Raw genomic sequence first — 21,092 nt, 5'->3', positions numbered from 1 at the left:
TTATTTTAGTGGTGGTGGTGAATGAACATCCTCAAGTTTATCACAATAACCTTCCAATATATCAGTCTCTTCATTTGTGAATCCAAGTGAGGCAACAACATTAGGCCAACAATCATGTCCAATAACCCTAATTGCTTGACAACAACCATTGCCTAAAAAAGTCTCACCATTAACAAAAAATGTTATAATTTCACCACTACATGCTTGTAGCTTGACTAGTGATTCCCAACAATTAGAAGGCTCATCACTCACCTTCAATCTTGCTTCAAGGCTCATCACATTGGAAGGGTTGGATAGTTGCCTAGACTCTATAGATGTTGATGAGATCAATCCAATGATCACATGAGCAACAAGAAATAAAGCTTTATTGTGAGAGGAAGTCATTATGTAGAAAAAGTTTAGGGTCTTATCATATATATAGTTGCTAGGTAGGGGAAATAATTAGTAACGGTAGGTTAATGTGGTAGATGAAGGTAAAGATAATTGTGTAGTGGTTGGTTTACATAAGTGTATATGAAAGATTGAGGATGTTCATATTCTCAATGCTCGAGATGGAACATTAATAATTGGGTTGAATTTAAATGACAATCCATTCTATAGTTTAGCGGCGGCCAGACGTCTCGTTGTGTGACATGGCCAAATCAGTGCCCTTTGATAATTTTTGTTCGAATTTTGGTTTTCATCCCTGTAATTTGCCAAATTAGCTGTCTCTGAACACGTGATAGTGGTTCAAATAACAGATTTTGGCCATGTCAGCATTTTTGTGTGACATGACCACATTAAGACTAAAACCAAAGTAATTTCAAATTATAGAGGCAAATTAAAAGAATTTTTTTAGGGACTAAAATTCAAATTCGCTAACATTACAGAACCAAACACATTTTACCCTTGTATTTTTTATGATGGCAACAGTAGTTAGTAAGTATGCTGGCAGGCTGGCAGTCTCACACAGGAAACAAATTCTGGTCTGATTTCACTGCAATGAAAAACTTCAGTAAGGAGTCGTCTCTGCTAAGAAGCATGAAAAAGAGCAGAAGTAACTCATCACTGTTGCCATCTCTGCCTTCCACCCAAATGCAGTGATCCATCTTTGTTTTATCAATCAATAAGATATACTTGTAGTCAGGTTACATTATAATAGTTATGTATGTATATACATATCCAAATCATATTATCAGAAGAAAAGTAATTTTCAGAATGTTATATCAGGAAGTTTTTTGTTTACTAACTATCATTTTACTCATTTTTTTTCCACATGTATCATGCTCATTGGACTGCCTAATCTGGTTCGGAGACAGTTCTGATATTAAGTGGTTTCAGCCCCTCCCGATCAGAGTTGCGGGAGATAAAACCGTAGTCTTCCACTCTTCCTTACCAAATCCAGCACCAAAGTTTTAAATTGCAGTCTGCATTCACAATTGCGGCCGTAGTATTGCTGACGCGATAGTCTCCACATCCGCATCGCACCGCAATTGCGATGTGATTTTAATTCACGTGTACGGCTGCATCGTAACCGCATCAGAAGCCGCATTAGACGATTTTGACGATGTTCGTTAAAATTTTCTCACAAAAATTAAAATTTATGAACTTCAAATCCTAATTGGTGTCAAATAAATGAAAAATCTTACACTTTTATCTTTCAACCGTGTATTTTAAGCACATTCAAATTAGTGTTTATGGAATAAACTAATACGCAATGATGGATAAATATTAGATAGTGTAGTGACATAGTGGTGCATTTTATATAGTTTGTGAAATTTCAAAGATTTCACGCCGCATCAGTCGCATGGCGCATTGCAGCAACTGCAATGACCGCAATCACGTCAACCGCAACCATTATTGCATCGCAAACACAATTTAAAAACCGGACCAACTATGATTGGTTCTCAAGAACTAAAAAGTTAACACCAAAAAGTAATCATTCAACAAAAATTATTATATTAACAATACAAATACCTTTTTAAAAAAGATAGACTAATTATATATTTTTGAAAAATATTGTCCATATAGAGCTAAATCAAAAACATTAATATTAACCACATTAGGAATCATTAGCAAGAAAATAACATGAGTAATAAAAGCATGCAAACCAGAAGATAATTCATGATATGGAACAATAGAAACAGCTGGTTGTGGAATAATCAAAAGAGAAACGCAGCTCACTTAGGTATGCAAGCCTCTCAAGTTTGGAGTGAGTGGTCTATAGCAAATGATGTTCCAGCGGAACAACAACATAACCAAACGCAGCAACATCACACTTGGCAACCACCAATTTCATAAGGTATTACATATGATATGAGTATATTTTTGTTTCTCTTACGTACTCTCTCTAGTTCTAAATATAAGAGATAAAACATTTTTTAGGTTCATTGAATAAAGAATGTATGTAGTCTATATAGTTTGTGAAAGTTAAAAATCATTGAATCAGATTCAACGATTGCAATTGGTTTGGTGGAACATGATATCTCTCCTCTTCATCCTTATGCTCCTCTCATCAAGAAAATTAGACAATTCCAAAACATGGATTGGACTATTGTTTTCCATCATACTCTTAGAGAAGGCAACGAGTGTGCAGATTGGCTTGCCAAGAAGGGCGCTACCTCAGATGTCTCCCTAAAGATTTGGCATAGTTATCCTCCTCAGCTTAGTAATGTTTTGATAGCTGATGCTTCAGGTGTTGCTCACCGCGAGCCTAGTTTGCTTTCTATTTTTGCTTCTTTTATTTTCTAATGTATCAAAATTTTTTTTTATCATTTCACGCGACAACAGTCGCAATACACATTGTAACAACTGCAATAACTACACTGGTGGCAACAACTGCGGTCACAACTACATCCAGGATCGTAACATCAATTTAAAACTATATAAATGTTACTATAAAGGTAAGTGATGATTCACTTATTGATGAAATCCTTGTGAGGATTGTATAGACCAAGGAACACTACAAGTTTGTTACAAAACAATTTTAAAACCGTTACGGACCGGTGGCCTAAATATATAAGTAGTCCATTTGTTCATAGTCCATCAATACCAACACATCGTGTAATATGTTTAAAAATTCATGACGTGTCACATTCATTAAATAATGTGGCAACACATCATTGAATGTATGTGTAAATTTTTTTTACATTGACAGTGCATACAAATTAAACTCATAGACTTCATCTGAAGTGTTCAAGCGTATAAATGACCCTTCTATTGGTCCAACACATCTTTACAATACATCACCAATAGCTGATAAATGACTCATTCACAAGATATTTGTGACTTATCCTACTCACATGGAGATCATAAAACGATTACGCACTTCATTATCCTGTATAATTTGCATAGTGGCATTTCTTTAGGAAGTACGTTTTTTTTTAAGTACGTTATCTAATTTTAGGAAGTACGTTCTTTAGGAAGTACGTTAGTAAAAAGACTCTTATTAAATAGTAACCACCGGTTCCTCCACTCATATGGCTTACCGTTTTCAAACCTAGAAAAAATAGAGACGAGAGAAGACAATGGAGGAGAACAAAAGATAAACCTTAAAAACAAACAAATAGGTTCTATCATCAAGTAAGGATACTTTTACTTCCTAGTTCCTACGCTCATTATCATTATCTAATTTTGACCATGATATATGTCCTCATAAAAGATTTTTGTATTATTAGTATATTAATTTCTTATATTGAGAATTATTTAATAAATGATATGAGTTAACTTCGCTTTTTTCAAAACATAAAAATATATGGATCAACTAAAATTGATGTATTTTATCTATATTTTTTTTGAAGAAGCTGTATTTTATCTATATTATGAGTCAAATACTTCATTTTTTCTTCTTTTTTTATTTGAAATACTTCATTTTTTCTATTGGCTCATATGCCTCATATTTAAAAGACAAGAGATAATACAATTAAGGCTAAATTATATTCTTATCCCTTAATTTTCACAAACTTGCGATTTTAATCCATTAACTTTTAAAATAGCTCTTTTGACCCCCTAATTTTAACAAATTTGCAATTTGGCCTCTTAACTTTATCCCATTTTACAAAAGGATGACCCTCACCGATTTTGACCAAGTCAATGGACACATGGCAAGTAACTTACATGCCACATGTATTAGCATATCTTGCCACGTGGATAACGACGAAATGCCATGTCATCATGGCTTGCCACCTATGCTGACGTGTCATGTGAGTCACTTACAACATTTGAATTGACTTGGCCGGAGGCCAAAATTGCAAGTTTGTAAAAATCTTTATTATATTAGGAAAAATGTTTTTTTTTAATAAATATTATATGAAATAATTTCCATGTACATACATCTATAGAGAGTCACTTGCCAAATTCAAGCATTTATGTTTTTAGTTTTGGTAAAAACCTTTATTATATTAGGAAAAATGTTTTTTAAATATTATATGAAAGAATTTCTATGTACATGCATCTATAGAGAGTAAGCATTTTGGTACATATTCATGCCCTCTGACAGGTACATCGATTTTATTATTTATATATTACCAAAAAAAATCAAATAAAGTATTTACTTAATCTAAATTCCCTATTATAAATATCTATTTATATTCAGGAATGTTTATAGAATAATAATGAAAAATTGAAATAATTTTGAATGTATTCCAACCCTCTCACAGCACCTACATCAATTAAATCAATTATATTATTTATATTACCATAAAAAAAATCAATTAATTAGAAACTCAAAATTTCACACATTAAATGTCATAAAAACACTTGATTTTCTAGATCTTTCACAAATAAAATGGAAAAAATGTGATATTTTACAATTTTTTTCATTCCATTTGTGAAGGATCTAGAAAATCAAACGAGGAAAGAAAATATCACATTAAAGAAAAATATCATAGGGTCCAATATTTGCACAATTAACCATATCAGCATACCCAGTATATAATATATAAACCTATATTTATTGTACTTATAACTTAAATAAATTAAAGAAAAATGAAACAAAACAGATAAATTGCTCAGAGCTATGTCTTCCATCTCCCGATTCTCTAGGTGCAACAACAACATCAATAAATAACTGAGGAGAGTTGAATCCGGACAGATCCGACCATTGATTTGGAGTCAAAGCAGCAGAACCACCAACACCAGCACCACCGTTACCACTACCACCAGCACCACTATAATTCCTATCAGAATTACCATCAGGAATGGAAGTGATGCATGCTGAGAGTACCATTATTGACGAAGCTTTGAGTCCAATTGTTAGAAGTAACAACAACGCTAGCATTGAACATGGTAGATGAGGGAATCAAGTTCAAATCTTGTTGCGAGACAAATATTGTACCTCCATTACCACCCATTTGATAGTATTGTTGCAGCGATGGACGATCTAACCCTTGTTGGGATCCATATCTTTAGATTAATCACAAGGTCCAAATCGTCCATCGCTGCAACAATATTATCAAATGGGTGGTAATGGAGGTACAATGTTTACCTCACAACAAGATTTGAACTTGATTCCCTCATCTACCATGTCCAATGCTAGTGTTGCTGTTGCTTCTAACAATTGGCCTCAAAGCTTCATCAATAATGGTACTCTCAACATCACTTTCATTCATAGTGGTAATTCTGATAGGAATGGTAGTGGTGCTGGTGGTAATAGTAACAGTGGTGCCGATACTGGTGGTTCTACTGCTTTGACTTCAAATCAATGGTCGGATCTATCCGGATTCAACTCTCCTCAATGATCTATTGATGTTGTTGTTGAACCTAAAGAATACGGAGATGGAAGACATAGATCTGAGCAATTTATCTGTTTTGTTTCATTTTTCTTTAATTTATTTAAGTTATAAGTACAATAAATATAGGTTTATATATTATATATATAGGGTATATGGTTGATTGTGAAAACATTGAACCATATTAACCTATTATATTTAAGTTAATAGTACTCACCTCCTTTTTGTTCCAAGTAGTAGCAGCTTTAGTAGAGATATGATCCAAAATGTCATCAGCAACATGGACAACATCTTTGAGGTCATCAAGCCATTTGTTAATAGCAGAGTCTTTGAACTGTTTCTGGCTTTCTGCTCAGCATCATTAAGTACAGCTTCAACAACATAAAGAGTATTCTTCAATCCTTAAACCAAATTGACATCAAATTTCTTCCCACGAATCAAGTTAACAACCTGAGGAGAAGTGAGCCTGTCAAGGACAACTTCAATGAAAGCAGAGAGGAAAGCTTCACCAACAACAGCCACCGCCATGATTGGTAATTGATTGATGAAAATATATTGGAAATCCGAGATTGACTGTAGTTGCAGTTTGCACTAAGTCAATTTGTGAGAGTGTGTATGCTCTGAATTGTGTTGCTTGTATATGTAGCATGTGTGAATTTATTTTCTTTGTGAAAGTGTGTATGCTCTCAATTATGTTCCTTTGATTGACAAGGAAATAGTTGGTTATTCCTTATTAGCGGATAATTAATAAATTAACTTATAGCGAATGAATTTATAGTAGATAATTGATAAATTACTTGACAGTTTATAATAGGTTATAAGTTATTTAATTGAATTTATAGTGTTCAAAAAAATTAGCGGTTGGATTAATTTTTAAATATGAAATGACATAAAAATTATACATCTAATTAATATTTATTTATTTTTAATTAATATAATAAGGATAAAAATACAAAGAAAATAAAAAGATATAAATTTTAAGTTATAAGTTCCTTGAAGTAGTTTATCAAAAAACTTTAAGGGCCTGTTTGGTGCACAGGATAAGAGACAAGATAGGATAACTGTATCATATCCTACTGCAATCCAGTGTTTGGTGATACAGCAGGATATGATAAGTTAATCCTGAAGCTTATCCTATCTTGTCTCTCTAGTTATAATTCTTATCCTGAATTTGAGTTGGGTTACCAGCAGGATAGGATAAGAAGAAAAAAAAAATTACTGATTTATTTTATAAAATATATTAAAATACATAAAATAAAATTAATAAAATATAAATAATAAAATAATTAATTTTTAAATATATATGTGATTTTCTCACAGGGGTAATTTTGTAATTTATATATTCTAAAAAATGAAAATTTTACTAAAATTACAATATTTTAAAGTAAAATGATTATTAAAAAATTGATAAATAGGGATATTAATTTAAATTTTATAAAAAATTAAATATAATTCTTTTACAACAGTAGTTTTATTATTTACATATGAGATATATCATATATTTATTTGGCTTATCTAACATGTATATATTATTGAGTTATTTATTTCATCATGATTCATATAAAAAATTAAACTTGATTATTTTCTCATAATTTTTATTTTAAGTTATATAAAGTTATTTGATTACTTTATTTATATTTTTTATTTATAAAATTCAAAGTATTACAAAATAATTTAAAAAAATAACAATTGTTTTACAAGAGTAATTTTGTCAATTAAATATGTTATATATCTTATCATATTATTATGAGCAAGTATGTATTAAAAACAAAATATAATAGTTATCATGTTTGTTATCCTGTGTGCACCAAACACAGGATATGATAACTGAGTATAACTGTTATCCTGCTGTTATCCTATCATATCCTTATCCTGTTTTATATCCTATCATTTTACTATGCTATCCTGCGCACCAAACGAACCCTAAAAAAACTCGCGAGAAAATGACTATTGCCAAACGAGTCTTTCTTAGACATATATCAGCTTATAAGTTATAAAGCAAGCATTTATGTTTTTATTTTAGTTTTGGTAAAAATCTTTATTATATTGGGAAAAATGATTTTTTATAACTATTATAGGAAATAATTATCTATGTACATGCATCTATAGAGAGTAAGAATTTTGGTACATATTCCAACCCTATGACAGTAGGTACATCAATTTTATTATTTATATTACCAAAAAAATAATCAAATAAAGTATTTACTTAATCTAAATTTTATGTATTAAATATCATAAAAAGACTTTAATTTTCTCTATCTTACATGGATGGAATGACAATAAAGTTTGAGTAATGTCTAAAAACAGTAAATTAAAATCCTATTATAAATATCTATTTATGTTTACGAATATATATAGAATAATAATAAAAATATTGATCATCAAAAAATAATTTTGAATGTATTCCAACCCTCTCACAACATCTACATCAATTAAATTATTTATATTACCATAAAAAAATCAATTAATTAGAAACTCAAAATTTCACACATTAAATGTCATAAAAGCACTTGATTTTCTAGATCTTCACAAATGAAATGACTCAAAATTTCATTTGTGAAGGATATAGAAAATCAAGTGAGGAAAGAAAATATCACATTAAAGAAAAATATAATATGGTTCAATGTATGTACAATCAACCATATCAGCATCCATGTATATATATATATTGTACTTATAACTCAAATAAATCAAAGAAAAATGAAACAAAACAGATAAATTGCTCAGAGCTATGTCTTCCTTCTCTAGATTCTCTAGGTGCAACAACATCAATAGCTGACCGAGGAGAGTTGAATCTGGACAGATCCGACCATTGATTTGGAGTCAAAGTATCATAACCACCAGCACCACCGTTACCACTACCACCAGCACCACTATTACTCTTATCAGAATTACCATCAGGAATGGAAGTGTTGCTGAGAGTACCATTATTGATGAAGCTCTGAGGCCAATTGTTAGAAGCAACATCAACACTAGCATTTGACATGGTAGATGAGGGAATCAAGTCCAAACCTTGTTGTGAGGTAAACATTGATCCTCCATTACCAACCATTTGATAGTATTGTTGCAGCGATGGACGATTTGACCCTTATGATGAATCTAATGATATCTTTACATTCATCACAAGAGTCGAATCGTCCATCACTACAACAATACTATCAAATGAGTGGTAATGGAGGTACAATCTTTACGTCACAACAAGGTTTAAACTTGATTCCCTCATCTACCATGTCCAACGCTAGTGTTGATGTTGTTTATAACAATTGACCTCAGAGCTTCATCAATAATGGTACTTTTATTACCACTTTCATTTCTGATGGTAATTCCGATATGAGTGATAGTGTTGCTGGTGGCAGTGGTAACAGTGGTGTTGGTGGTTCTGTTGCTTTTACTCCAAATCAATGGTCGGATCTGTCCGGATTCAACTCTCCTCTATGATCTATTGATGTTGTTGTTGCACCTAGAGAAGCTAGAGATGGAAGACATAGCTCTGAGCAATTTATCTGTTTTGTTTAATTTTTATTTGATTTATTTAAATTATAAGTACAATAAATATATGTTTGTATTTTTTTTTTGAACAACATATATGTTTATATATTATATACAGGGTATGCATATATGATTGTTTGTGCAAACATTGGACCCTATTATATTTTTCATTTATGTTATTTTGAAATATTATAGTTATTATTATGAAATAATGTTTTGTGAGATTTTGTTTTTGTTACTTGTTCTGTTGTTGAAATGTTCTACTTATGCGAAAAGTAAAGTTAGATTGCAGATTAGGAGAAATTATTTTGATCTTATCATGCATGCATAAAATGGGAGTGATATATATGTCTTTGTTAGAAAAGTTTATGGAATGGTTCCATGTCGAGACGAGCATGTGGATGACATGAACATATAAAATTCTTTTTCATTTTCAAAGTCTATTCGTTTTATTTGCATAAGTGTTTTGTGTACTTTTTTGTTTGATATATAAAATACCCCGCAACAATCAGCAACAACATCTAGCAATGGTGAAATGGCAATGATGATGAGTCTCGACCATGGTGGGATGGAGGAATAACAAGATTTATCACAAATTGAAGTATGTGTTATAGTTTATGGTCCGTATGAGCCAGAATATGAGATTTGGCCATCATTCCCTTGGGAAGTCCAAAAGGTGGTATCGAAATTCAGGACAAAACCTGAATTTGAGCAAAGTAAGAAAAAATTGAATTAAGATGATAACTTGAAGCAGATAGTTGTGAAGGCCGAAGACCAACTAAAAAAGTTGAGGAAAGAAAATATATTGAATGAGATGATATCTTAAAGGTCAAATTGTGCTCAACAATATTTCAATGAATGATTTCAATGAATGATTTGAATGATCTCTCTGTGAATAATGATGACATCATGCAAACAGGGTTGTTATGAATTTGTTGAATGGAAATGGGGATGAGACAATTCCATTTGGTCAACCTGATAATGCCAATCTTCAAAATGGATTTTGGCATAATACTTCATTTGAATGAAATGATTTATGTGTTTGTTATGCGTAGCTTTTGAGGTGGTATGTCTTAATTTTTAATTTTATGATGTTTTGGTTTTATATTTTGTTGTTGAATTTAGTTATGAGATGTGAAGTTATTCGATGCAGATCATTATCTCGATATTTGTAACTCTTTGCACCCTCATCAGGGACGGATCTAGGATTTTTTTTGGGTGTGGCCAAAATTTATTAGTTTTAAAAGTTTTAATTGACAATGTTGAATTCAAGTATGAAATATATACTTTATCCATCTTAAATTTTTGGCCATTTTAGAATTTTGCACATAGATTAAGAAATAGATTTTTCAGTTTTAATAAGGGAACAAAGTGTAACATATCATTAGCTATGCTTTGATTTTTTTTTAAAGAACTAAAATTTTGGCGCAAAAAATAAAAGAGACAGAGGAAATATTAAAAGTTTAGTATATTCTTTTCACCATATTTAACATTAAACTTGTGCAAATGAAAGTTTATAACACTGAATAATTGTACTCTTTTATTTATCATTTTTTGACACATGATATGTATTTAAATATGACGTTTTAAAATGATAACAATTCAAGATAAAAGTAATGAAAATTATGACCAAGAAATCAAATATTTTGTGGTTTTTTTTCTTTTCTAAATGAACCTTTTTTAAAAAAATATCTACGATACAAGTTTTCTTAACAATAGAGATAAAAATTGAGTGAATGGTAATTTTTTAAGGATTAAAAATTTAATAAAAAAATAAGTAAAGACTAAATTTAAAATGTCACTAATTTATAGAAACCAAAAACATATTTAACTTTTTTTTTGTCTATTAGCTTATGGTTAGAAATTTCACCTTAAATATGAATAAGTGGAGTGTCAGGGATTCAAACTCCGACTCCTAAATAGTTTATGTTGTCTCAACCAACTGAGTTAAGCTAAATAAAATATATTTAAATTTATACACATATGTATGTATAAAAAAAAATCAAAATTTTGGTGTGGCCATGGCCACACTAGGCCTTCAAGTAGATCCGTCCATCCCCTCATAGTACTTTTGTGGTTTGTTTCTTTTTATCAATAACTATCTCTTTGCTTATTAATTTTAAGCTAAATTAAATTTTTGGTCTCTTAACTTATTTTTTTAATTTTATTTTGATATCATAATTAACTATTGTTTTGTTTCGGTTCCTAACTATACTTCTAGGATTTAATTGATATGTACCGACGGTGTAAAATAATTTTAGATTGTCAACTAATACCAACCATGTTTTCCGCCACATCACCCCACTTTATCCCACTTTCTTGACATGACATGGCAAAATGATGATTATTTATTAGACGATGATGTAAAACTATTTTAAACCGTCAGTACATATCAATTAAACTCATACTTCTATCTGTCAAACAAATCTTCTGTCAAACAAATCTTCTCCCGTTAAATTTTATGGAATAACGTTAAACCCATAACACACACACACACACACACACCCCCCCCCCCCCCTCCCCCAAAGAAAAAAACAAACATCACCTTCATCGTGTCCTTCAAAATAAGCAACAAATCCAAATAATCCAATTTCAATTTTAATGGAAAATTTCTCAACGCACCCACCCACCCACTTTCTCCCCCACTCCCCAAAAAATTCGGAAAACGTTTTCCGAATTTTTTTTAGTGTAAATTTTACACTAAAAAACAGTTCGGAACGTGTTTTCCGAATTTTTTTAGGTGCGCTAGGGAGTGCGGGAGAAATGTTGAGGTGCGTTGAGAAATTTTCTTTTAATGTTAAGTTAAGTTTTCCACCAAATTCAAAATGCTAGTCCAAAATTCAGCACGGGATCTTAATAGACTCTCACACATACAAATGAGTAGATATCAATAATAAACATTACAAAAAATTTCCTTCCACTCCTATAATTATACATCTAGCCCTACAAATCAATCCATTTTCCAATTTTACCCTTTATGTTTTTGTTAGAATAATTTTACTCTTTATTATTTGAAAATTTGAAATTTAAAATAAATTTAACTTATAGCAACAGAAAAAACTGTCACTAAAAGTCAAAAATCTGTAGATAAATATCGTTTTCACCTATATCGGAACTTATTTTCAAAGTAATTCGGTTTATTATTTCTGTAACATCTTCTTTAAAACATTCGGTCTTTTATTTAAAAAAAATGTTAAACAGTGTCCCATGAACACTTGTTAAGCTTAAGCATATTACTTTGAAAATTATGCATTTAATACATTAAGAACATACAATGTCATATTTCTAGCATTAACTTTATCATTTAATATGGACCCTTTATTTAATTTCCTTTTTAGTATGCTTAACAAGTGCTCGGGGATACTGTTTAGCATGACTCTTTATTTAAATACAAGAAATTTGACTTATAATGACCGACAAAGCTGTCACTAAAAGTCAAAATATCTTTTTATTGATAAAAAAAAGTCAAATTTACTTTGAAATAATGAACTTGATCACTTTTAAAAATAAGGTGTTCCGGTAAAAAATATTGAACCGGATTACTTTGAAAAAGAGTTCCGGTAAAAGTGACAATGAAATCTATATACAGTTTTTTGACTTTTAGTTACAGTTCTGTCTGTCGCTATAAGTCAAATTTCTTGTATTTAAATAAGTATACCGGAAATTCTAAAAAAATTGTTCCAATAAGAAATAATAAACCGGATTACCTTAAAAAATGGTTCTGGTACATGTGGAAACAAGATCCATCTACAAATCTTTAACTTTTAGTGATAGATTTGTCTGTCATTATAAATCAAATTTCTTTTAAACTCAAATAATTATGGATAAAATTATTCTACCAAAAACAATAATGGGTAAAATTGGAAAATAAATAAATTTGTAGGGGTGGGAGAAATTTTTTTCTGGACATCAACTTTATTATCAAAGTGGGTTAAATAGCTCAATTGATTTGACCTAAGAGTTAAAAAAATGAGAGGTCTCGTGTTCAAACTCTAACAAAGAATAATAATATATATATTAATATAACAACCAATTACTATCCCAAAGTTCACAAGGAAATGAAACATACAACATGCCCAGAAAAGAAATAATAATGCCTCTCCAATCACTTGAGACTTCTATATTAAAATTCAGAATCACATGAATGATAAGATGAATCTTCATCTTCACTGCTCTATCTACAATCTTCACATTTGTAATCTAACCAACATTCCCACCAACAACCATTATCTAATAAATCATCTGGAAGTAGTAAATCTTTGATCTGATCATGACACCTTTTCTCCAAATTTTCACTAAACTTAAGATTGAAACATCCTCTAAGGTCAAGAAATTCAAGACGAGGACATCCATCAAGAATAGCAAGCAACCCTACATTGTCAAGAGGATGTCCACCAATATTAAGACGACGTAATCCAGGCATCGATTTTGCAATCACAAACGCGTCATAATTACATGTGACAGTGATTTCATATGGCAGTCGATTGAATTCCTTCAATTTCTGAGGAAGGCAATATCCACTAAACATACTAATTGAAATGTCAAGTTCCTCTAACAATGGAAGCTTCATTCCAAGTTCAATCAATACTTGGCTTGAAACATTATTGCAATCAACAAGCCGTATGCATCTTAAGTTACATGCCCTGTAATATTGACCGAAACAAAGGATAAGGCTATGTTTGGTAAGGCCAGATTTTGAGCTTATAGCTTATAAGTTCATATGATAAAAAAGACTTGTTTGGTAAACGTTTTTCAAAAAGAGCTTATAGCTTATTTTACTAACTTATATCTTATTTTTTTAAACGATATCTCAAGTAGCTTATGAACTTATAGTTTATAGCTTATAGTTTGGTAAACATATTTTTTTATGTCATTTCATACTTATATGTTAATTCAACGGCTGATTTTACCAAACATTATAAATTCAATCTGCTAGTTTATTCGCTATAAGTTAAAAGTTAGCTTATATATAAGCTATTTGCTATAAGTTCATTTGCTATAAGCTAGCTTATCAGCTATCAATTATTTTTTAGCAAACAGAGCCTACAAAATAAGATAAATGCTTAAAAAATTATATGAAAAATTTTTGACAAAGGAAAATGATATTACCTATCAACAATGTATTTGAGGAGATCATCCGTAGCCAATCTGTAAATATAAATGTCTTTTAAATGACCACAACTTAGTTCAACAGCATAGCGACAAATCTTCGCCAAATAACCAGGAATTCGACGATGTGGTAAACAGACGATATCGAAATTGTCCATGTGAATGGTTTGCCACATGACAGGATCTTTGCAAATTTTCCACCAAAGAGAACACACATTACGTGCACTCTTGAGTATTTCAAATGTATCAAGCTTGAAGAGTATGTTAGCAGTGACATCTATTGGAAGTTGAAGCCAGTTTGGCTTTGTGGTGCACTGAACTTCCACTTCCTTTGTAATACTAGTCGACATCATCATGTAAGCATAGAAAATGATGATGCTCAGCAGCTTTGAAGTTGAAAAACTAGGGAGATGGATAAAATAAAATGGTTATTTATAACATTACTGCTGCAGCATTTATCAGTGAACTTTGGAAGTTGGAATATATGGAAGAGCAAAAGGATTCTTTCTTTGAATACTGCTCTCCGTTCTATGTTAATCATTTCACACCTTTTGAAAATTGTAATAATTAAAGGGAGAGAATGGGACTTTTATTTAATTGCTTTTAGAAAAATGTTGATAACTTACTTCGAAATCATGAAAATATAAATACTAATTAAAATGTTAGTTATAAAATATTGTACTATTAAAAATTGAGCAGGTAAGTATTACATGTAGTAACAAATTTTTACTAATTTGATTTGGGTCTTTTATTTTTTTTGTAATGGAGAAGGTACTCTCCCTCGGGTTACGTTATCTGTTTTTGGTGTAAATCAACTGTCTTCGTACAAGTGTAAAGATTAATTTACCGAGTCTTATGGGTGATCTTGCCTTTATCAGAGTCAACCTTGTCCGGTGATTATCCTCTTCAGTTTTGGTGAATGGAGGGGGGTTTGTCCAAAGGAGTTTCAGGTACATATGGATCGTAGTTGGGATCATCACTTTCCGTGACGAAAGTTGTTTTGCTGTTGCGGTGGACAATTGGTATCCCAAGCTGCACATTGTTCTCTCCTTGGTTCTCAGGATAGTTATTGTTTTTACCGGCCATTGGTCGTGATTTTTGGGTGGTTATGGAAGTTTTGGTCTTATTTCTAAGAAATGACAGGGAAACTATGATTTTTCCACATATGGCGTCACTGATCTTTCCTTGATCAGAATCGATCTTGTCCGGTGGTGTGATCCCTATAGACGGCACCACTCTTCGTAACAGAACTCAAGTTTTATCTGAAGAAATAAAAGAGGTAGAGAACTCACATTGGTGGATCAATGGAAGGATGTTCCAAAATGGAGGTCGGAATTCGAGCATTGAAGACGACCCAACGATGCCAAAGGGGGGGGGGGGGGGAGAGGTACCTGCATAAAACGTTCAAATGCCCAAGCCAGTATAAGCTTGAACTGGAAGTATAAGTTAGAGTAATGCATACCTTATGACACTATTGCTGCAACATTTATCACTGAACTTTGGAAGTTGGAATATAGAAGAGAAAAAGGATTCTTTGTTTGAATACTGCTCCGTTCTATGTTATTGACTCCGTCGTTTTTACCATATTACACAAATTGAAAAATATAATTAATGTTGTATGGACAATATAAATTATAAGTTAATTTACAAAATTGTCATTCATTAATGATATAATAGAAAAAATAGCATTAAGAGTCCGTTTGAATTAGCTTATTTTTGAGCTTATGCAAACAACTTATCCAATATAAATTAGGTTTTATGCTAAGTCCACACTAGCGAAAATTATATTTTTATAAACTATTTTATCATAAATTATCTTGACAAACTTATAATAATACATAAAAATTGCATAAGCTCTTTGCATAAACTCAAAAATAAGCTAATTCAAACGGGCCCTAAATGTTTCATTGATATTGTAAAACGACTAAGTTTTCAAAATTTACAATTTTAGCCCTCTGATTTTCAAAATATCATTTTTGACCCCTATGTTTATCCCCTTTTGCAAACATGGTGGGCCAAAATTACAAGTTTTCGAAATATAGGAGTTAAAAGTGTAATTTAACCTAAAAAATATTGATAACTTACTTTTTTTTTTGACTAAGTTGATAACTTACTTTGAAATCATGAAAATAATATAGTAATAATTAAAATGTAATTATTGAATATTGTATTAAAAATTGAGTAGGTAAAATATTCACATTATGTTTGCATTGTTATAAATAAATATTTTTATAAATATGTGTAACAGTTTAATAATATTGTATTTTAAAAATTAATATACATATATTATCATATAATAATATAAATAGAATAAATAAATAAATATGTATTATGCAGGTATGAGGTGGTATGAGTACTAACTCATACTTGTATCCATACACGCTCATATTTTACATACAATTCCCGTGCTTGTACCAAAAATCCCTATGTGTACCCCTATCAATTATAAATATATTACGGTAAAAAAAATATTATAAATATATTATTTACGAGTACCCACCGCATATGAGTACATTTGTCATCCTATCTACTTAAAAAAAATTATTATACAATTTAAGTGATGGGAAATGTAGAGGTATTATGTCTTTAGATATGAGAGGTATATCTATAAAAATTCCAAATTTAAAATAAACGAGCACAAAATAACCATTATATATATATATATATATATATATATATATATATATATATATATATATATATATATATATATATATATATATATATATATATATATATAACATAGGGCCCAAAATATCATATACCACAAAAAATATATAATAAATAAAATAAAATACCTATATTAATATTAATTAAAAAAGAATAATGCTTTGGACCAAAAAAAAAAAAGAGAGAATAATGCTTTCATTTGGTCCTCACTTTGAATTCAATGATTTTACTATTTCCCTAACCTTCTTTTCTTTCCCTTTGTGTGGCATCTCAGAATCATTCTTCAGCATCTCTCCCATATTCCCTCTTTCTCTGTCCTTTTTCTAGGGTTTCCAGACACACACATACATCGCACTACTGCAATTTCCACCTTTTTCAACTATGTCTTCTTCACTCGTCGAGATCCAACACGATCTTCACGATCTTTCTATCAAAGATCTGGTATTTTTTCATTCCTTCTTTTTAATAATTGGTATGTTTCATTTTTTATATGAACAAATTCTATGTTTCAATTTTGATTTTTGATTGTTTTTTAGGGTACCCAATTGGATTTTATTATCAAAGTTTTAAATTTTTTGTTCTGGGTCGTTGATTTTTTTTTTGAGCTAAAAATTAGGGTTTTGTTTGTTTTGTGAATGGATATATGTTATAATTGATGATTTTTTTGATTCCATTGTTTTTTATATTGTTGATTTTCAGAGTGAAAATGGGTGTGAAGAACAAGAGAATCACTCTTTGGGATTTGGAAATCATGGGGCAACATGTGCCATATGTTTAGATAATATAGCACTGCAAGAAACTGCTCTTGTAAAAGGTTGCGAGCATGCTTATTGGTAAAGAAACATCTCTTGCTGTTAATTTTGGAATTAAGGGCCTGTTAATTTTGCTTTCATGTTTTTTAGCTGACCATATATTCTTTATTTTTTGATTGCTTTTGGATTGATTTAGATTTTTAGTCATAACTTTTGTGTTCTCGGATATGGATTAGTGCTACTTTCCAAATGGAAGTGTCTTTTCTCTTGAAGCTTTACATTAGATGTTATGTTGATGTATTAGGACCAGCTGGTTTGTATCTGAAGATGAAATGTGTTTCTTTGTCATTTTCGAGCTTGAAACAATACTTATGTAGTAATTGTGTTAGGTTTTTAAACTTTCGTGCATGTGATTCGAGAGTTTATACATGTCCAGAGCTGAAATTCAATTTTATTTCGAAGAATTTTGTTTTTTGAAGAATGGGGGTGACATCCATTGAACTCATGATTATTCGGTCTGACCGTTAGAGAGGGTCTCTGTTCTCATTTCAGGATTAAGTATTAGAGTTTAAGTCTTAGGTAAAAGCATGGATAGTTTTACAATATGTCTAAGCTTTGGTGTGATATTTGTTAGAATTTTGCACATGTACCTGGCATATTTGTTCATTACTGAAATGCTTACATCAAGAATTTATGACAGAATTTATGTTTGGGGAATATAGGTAACGATAGGGTCATAAAGAATTTATGACTACATCACGTTGAATTGATTTGTATTGGGCCTGCGATGTGTCAATGGTATCGAAAAGCATATAAGTCTGAAATGTGGATAGATCTGGATCTGAGTTGTTACTTGTTGGACATATTTTAGTTATTTTTTTCATTGCTTTTAATCCTGCTTTCTTGGTTAAAAAGTTCGCTCAGGGTCGCATTTCAGACATAAGCAAGAGGTTTATATGATTTGCATTATTACTTTTCTTTCCTAAATATATTATATCCTTTGGGCTAGTAAAGGTTAACATAGTAGAAATTTTAATAGTGCAGAGTATTCTCCGTTTTCTTTGCTTCCACGTTGCATATAAAATAGTTGCTTAGTTGACAATAATAGGCATTGTTTTGCATTCAAATACAGCACAAATAAAATTGTTGATTAAATTCTCTTATCTGTTATATATAAGATTCTCTAGCCATGCAATTACCTCATTTCATTTCCCTTCAGGTCATCTCATAAAATTGTTGTGTGATAGATAAGTGATGTTCTGTTGCATACTTGTTGAGTTGGCTTAAACTACAATCTCCCTTGCTTTGGAAAAGGTTATGTTTATGTATATTGAAACAACTGTTATGTACTTGTTTTTAATGGTATTGCTTTATTTTTTTGTAGTGTAACGTGCATCCTTCGCTGGGCCACATACAGTCAGAAAGTTACATGCCCTCAGTGCAAACTTCCATTTGAGTTCCTTACTGTCCATCGCACACTTGATGGAAGGTAATGGCACTTGACATTTTGGTCTTTATTTTTTATTCTGTTCATGCTACTGCTTGTTGAAATGTTAATCGAAGGAAGTCGTGCTACCATTGTGTTTCCATTATATTTTCAGTCTTACTAGTCATCTTGTTGAAAAGGTTTTCTTCGTGTCTATTGCATGAAAGCTTTCTTTAATGGATTGAACATAGATCATATTTCGGAAATACCTGGTCTATTAATATCTGGTTAAATGTTGCATTAGGTTTTGTACCCAAAAAAAGTGTTGCATTAGGTTAAATGCATGCTTAATATTCTAACTGCTTGACCTTTTACGCATGACAGCATTCAGGATTACATGGTGGAAGAAAGCGTTTGCCTGCTACTTCGGGCTAAGTGGTTCACGCCTTTAACTGTTGTTGAAGAGCGTGTGATTGACGAAGATATCTATTTTGAGGAAATAGAAGAAGATTACTATTTTCAATATGAAGAAGCCGATGATGATCTAGATGACGAAGTTTACTATGGTGGTTCAGCAAGTGTCCGGATTGGCAACCGTAGATGGGGAGACAACGGTTATGTAAGGGCTGGGCGTCAAGAAGCTCGGCCGGTCCATCGACCAAGCTTCCAGGATTCAGGAGCAAGCTCATCACGCGAGCCAAAGAAAAAAGAGCAAGAGGAGTCAAAACGTATGACAGGGAGACGGGCGAAGAGGGCACTGAAAAGGGAAGCTGCTGATAAAGCAGCCGAAGCAAAACATCAGCAGCATTTGGCTAGGTTTGGTAGGAAGTGATTCTAATTTAATTACGTCAACCGAAGCCAAGCCTCCTTCCCTCGAAGTTACATATTTTTTCTTTTTCCTCATTTAAATATTTTTTTCTTGTACAGTTTCTGTGCTCTGTGAAGCATGTGGGGGAAGCTGTTTTAGAATAATGGCTTTAGTTGGATGAATCCTTAACTCACTGTATCATTGAACAAATTTAGGGTTTAAATAAGTTGTCAATGCATCTCCAAGTTGTAAATAATTTCCTTGTGATGATGATGATCCTGTACCTCAATGATGTTGATGTCTGCTATTTTTTCAAAGCAAAGCATTTCAAATTGATGAATGAAATAAAGAAAACTCCAATTGTGGAGAGTTACCAAAGAAATTGTTCAAAAACTTCTATGCTACATCAGATTTAAGAATTGCACCAACATTTTACTTTAATAGTGTAATTCAGAAAGAACTCATAATGAATCCATAAGTTTCCAAACACAACTTTGGTAGTTGTAATGATAAAAATGGCTTGTAATGCTAAAAGCTATGCTGATTAAGAATCAGGTTTTAGATCTAAATTGGTTGTCTGCTCTGTGAACTTGTTATGACAAAAACCAAGAGGTTAGAAATTGGCCATTTAAAGTAAATAAGCGTGGAATTCTTAGTCGAGCTCCGACTCTAACATATTGTATTTTGGTTTTAGTAATTTCAAAATAATCTCAAACACATTATTTGGAAACAACTTGACCATAAGTATTTGGAGTACAAGCTAGTTTGGTCATCAAAGTACTCATCATGGCTCATATTTAATTCTCTATTCATTTACCTAGAACAAGAATTAAGAATCAAGCATAACAGCAATTAATGGCGAACATTCCCAACTGAAAAGTCTGGTATTTTGATTGGATTCCCTTGTTATAATCACATAGTTAAGCACTATTCAAATAGTAGAAAACTATTCAATTTGTCACTATATGATAAGTTAACTAAAAGGAAAACTAAAATTGGGTATTTACTCATCCTAATATCACCTTTAATTTAAGCACTATATGATAAAAAAAAGCTAAAATGAAAAGTTAATATAAGAAACAAACACACTGTTTCTACGTTTCCATCATGAAAAGTGGACTAATGTTGTC

The 21,092-nt window shown here is 31.2% G+C and overlaps 3 protein-coding genes across 3 annotated transcripts; 1 reads left to right on the top strand and 2 right to left on the bottom strand.

Moving 5' to 3' along the window:
• On the bottom strand, positions 1-384 carry LOC123915287 (egg cell-secreted protein 1.1-like). The gene has a single exon (XM_045966423.1). It carries the CDS (start codon positions 382-384, stop codon positions 1-3), a length of 384 nt encoding a protein of 127 aa, XP_045822379.1.
• A 12,987-nt stretch (positions 385-13,371) lies between these two features.
• LOC123915286 (putative F-box/LRR-repeat protein 23) lies at positions 13,372-14,656 on the bottom strand. The gene is made up of 2 exons (XM_045966422.1): positions 14,307-14,656; positions 13,372-13,840 (listed from the first exon to the last, which is right to left on the bottom strand). The coding sequence occupies exons 1-2, from the start codon at positions 14,654-14,656 to the stop codon at positions 13,372-13,374; spliced, it is 819 nt and encodes a 272-aa protein (XP_045822378.1).
• A 2,483-nt stretch (positions 14,657-17,139) lies between these two features.
• LOC123916921 lies at positions 17,140-20,344 on the top strand. Its single transcript, XM_045968510.1, has 4 exons — positions 17,140-17,417; positions 17,676-17,809; positions 19,113-19,217; positions 19,539-20,344. The coding sequence occupies exons 1-4, from the start codon at positions 17,358-17,360 to the stop codon at positions 19,984-19,986; spliced, it is 747 nt and encodes a 248-aa protein (XP_045824466.1). The 5' UTR covers positions 17,140-17,357; the 3' UTR covers positions 19,987-20,344.
• The last annotated feature ends 748 nt before the right edge of the window (positions 20,345-21,092 follow it).

This window comes from Trifolium pratense, linkage group LG3, assembly GCF_020283565.1.
Source record: "Trifolium pratense cultivar HEN17-A07 linkage group LG3, ARS_RC_1.1, whole genome shotgun sequence".
Taxonomy (NCBI): Eukaryota; Viridiplantae; Streptophyta; class Magnoliopsida; order Fabales; family Fabaceae; genus Trifolium; species Trifolium pratense.
The sequence above is the reverse complement of the archived record's forward strand: the minus strand, read 5'-3'. Positions and strand labels throughout refer to the sequence as shown.

What these genes read in the sequence shown, in the direction of transcription:
- LOC123915287 (XM_045966423.1), bottom strand. Translation starts at nt 384, where the DNA reads ATGACTTCCTCTCACAATAAAGCTTTATTTCTTGTTGCTCATGTGATC.
- LOC123915286 (XM_045966422.1), bottom strand. Translation starts at nt 14,656, where the DNA reads ATGTCGACTAGTATTACAAAGGAAGTGGAAGTTCAGTGCACCACAAAG. An exon ending in CTCAAATACATTGTTGATAG is followed by an intron (nt 13,841 to 14,306) that starts GTAATATCATTT and finishes TCAATATTACAG; the next exon opens with GGCATGTAACTTAAGATGCA.
- LOC123916921 (XM_045968510.1), top strand. Translation starts at nt 17,358, where the DNA reads ATGTCTTCTTCACTCGTCGAGATCCAACACGATCTTCACGATCTTTCT. An exon ending in ATCTTTCTATCAAAGATCTG is followed by an intron (nt 17,418 to 17,675) that starts GTATTTTTTCAT and finishes GTTGATTTTCAG; the next exon opens with AGTGAAAATGGGTGTGAAGA. An exon ending in CATCGCACACTTGATGGAAG is followed by an intron (nt 19,218 to 19,538) that starts GTAATGGCACTT and finishes TACGCATGACAG; the next exon opens with CATTCAGGATTACATGGTGG.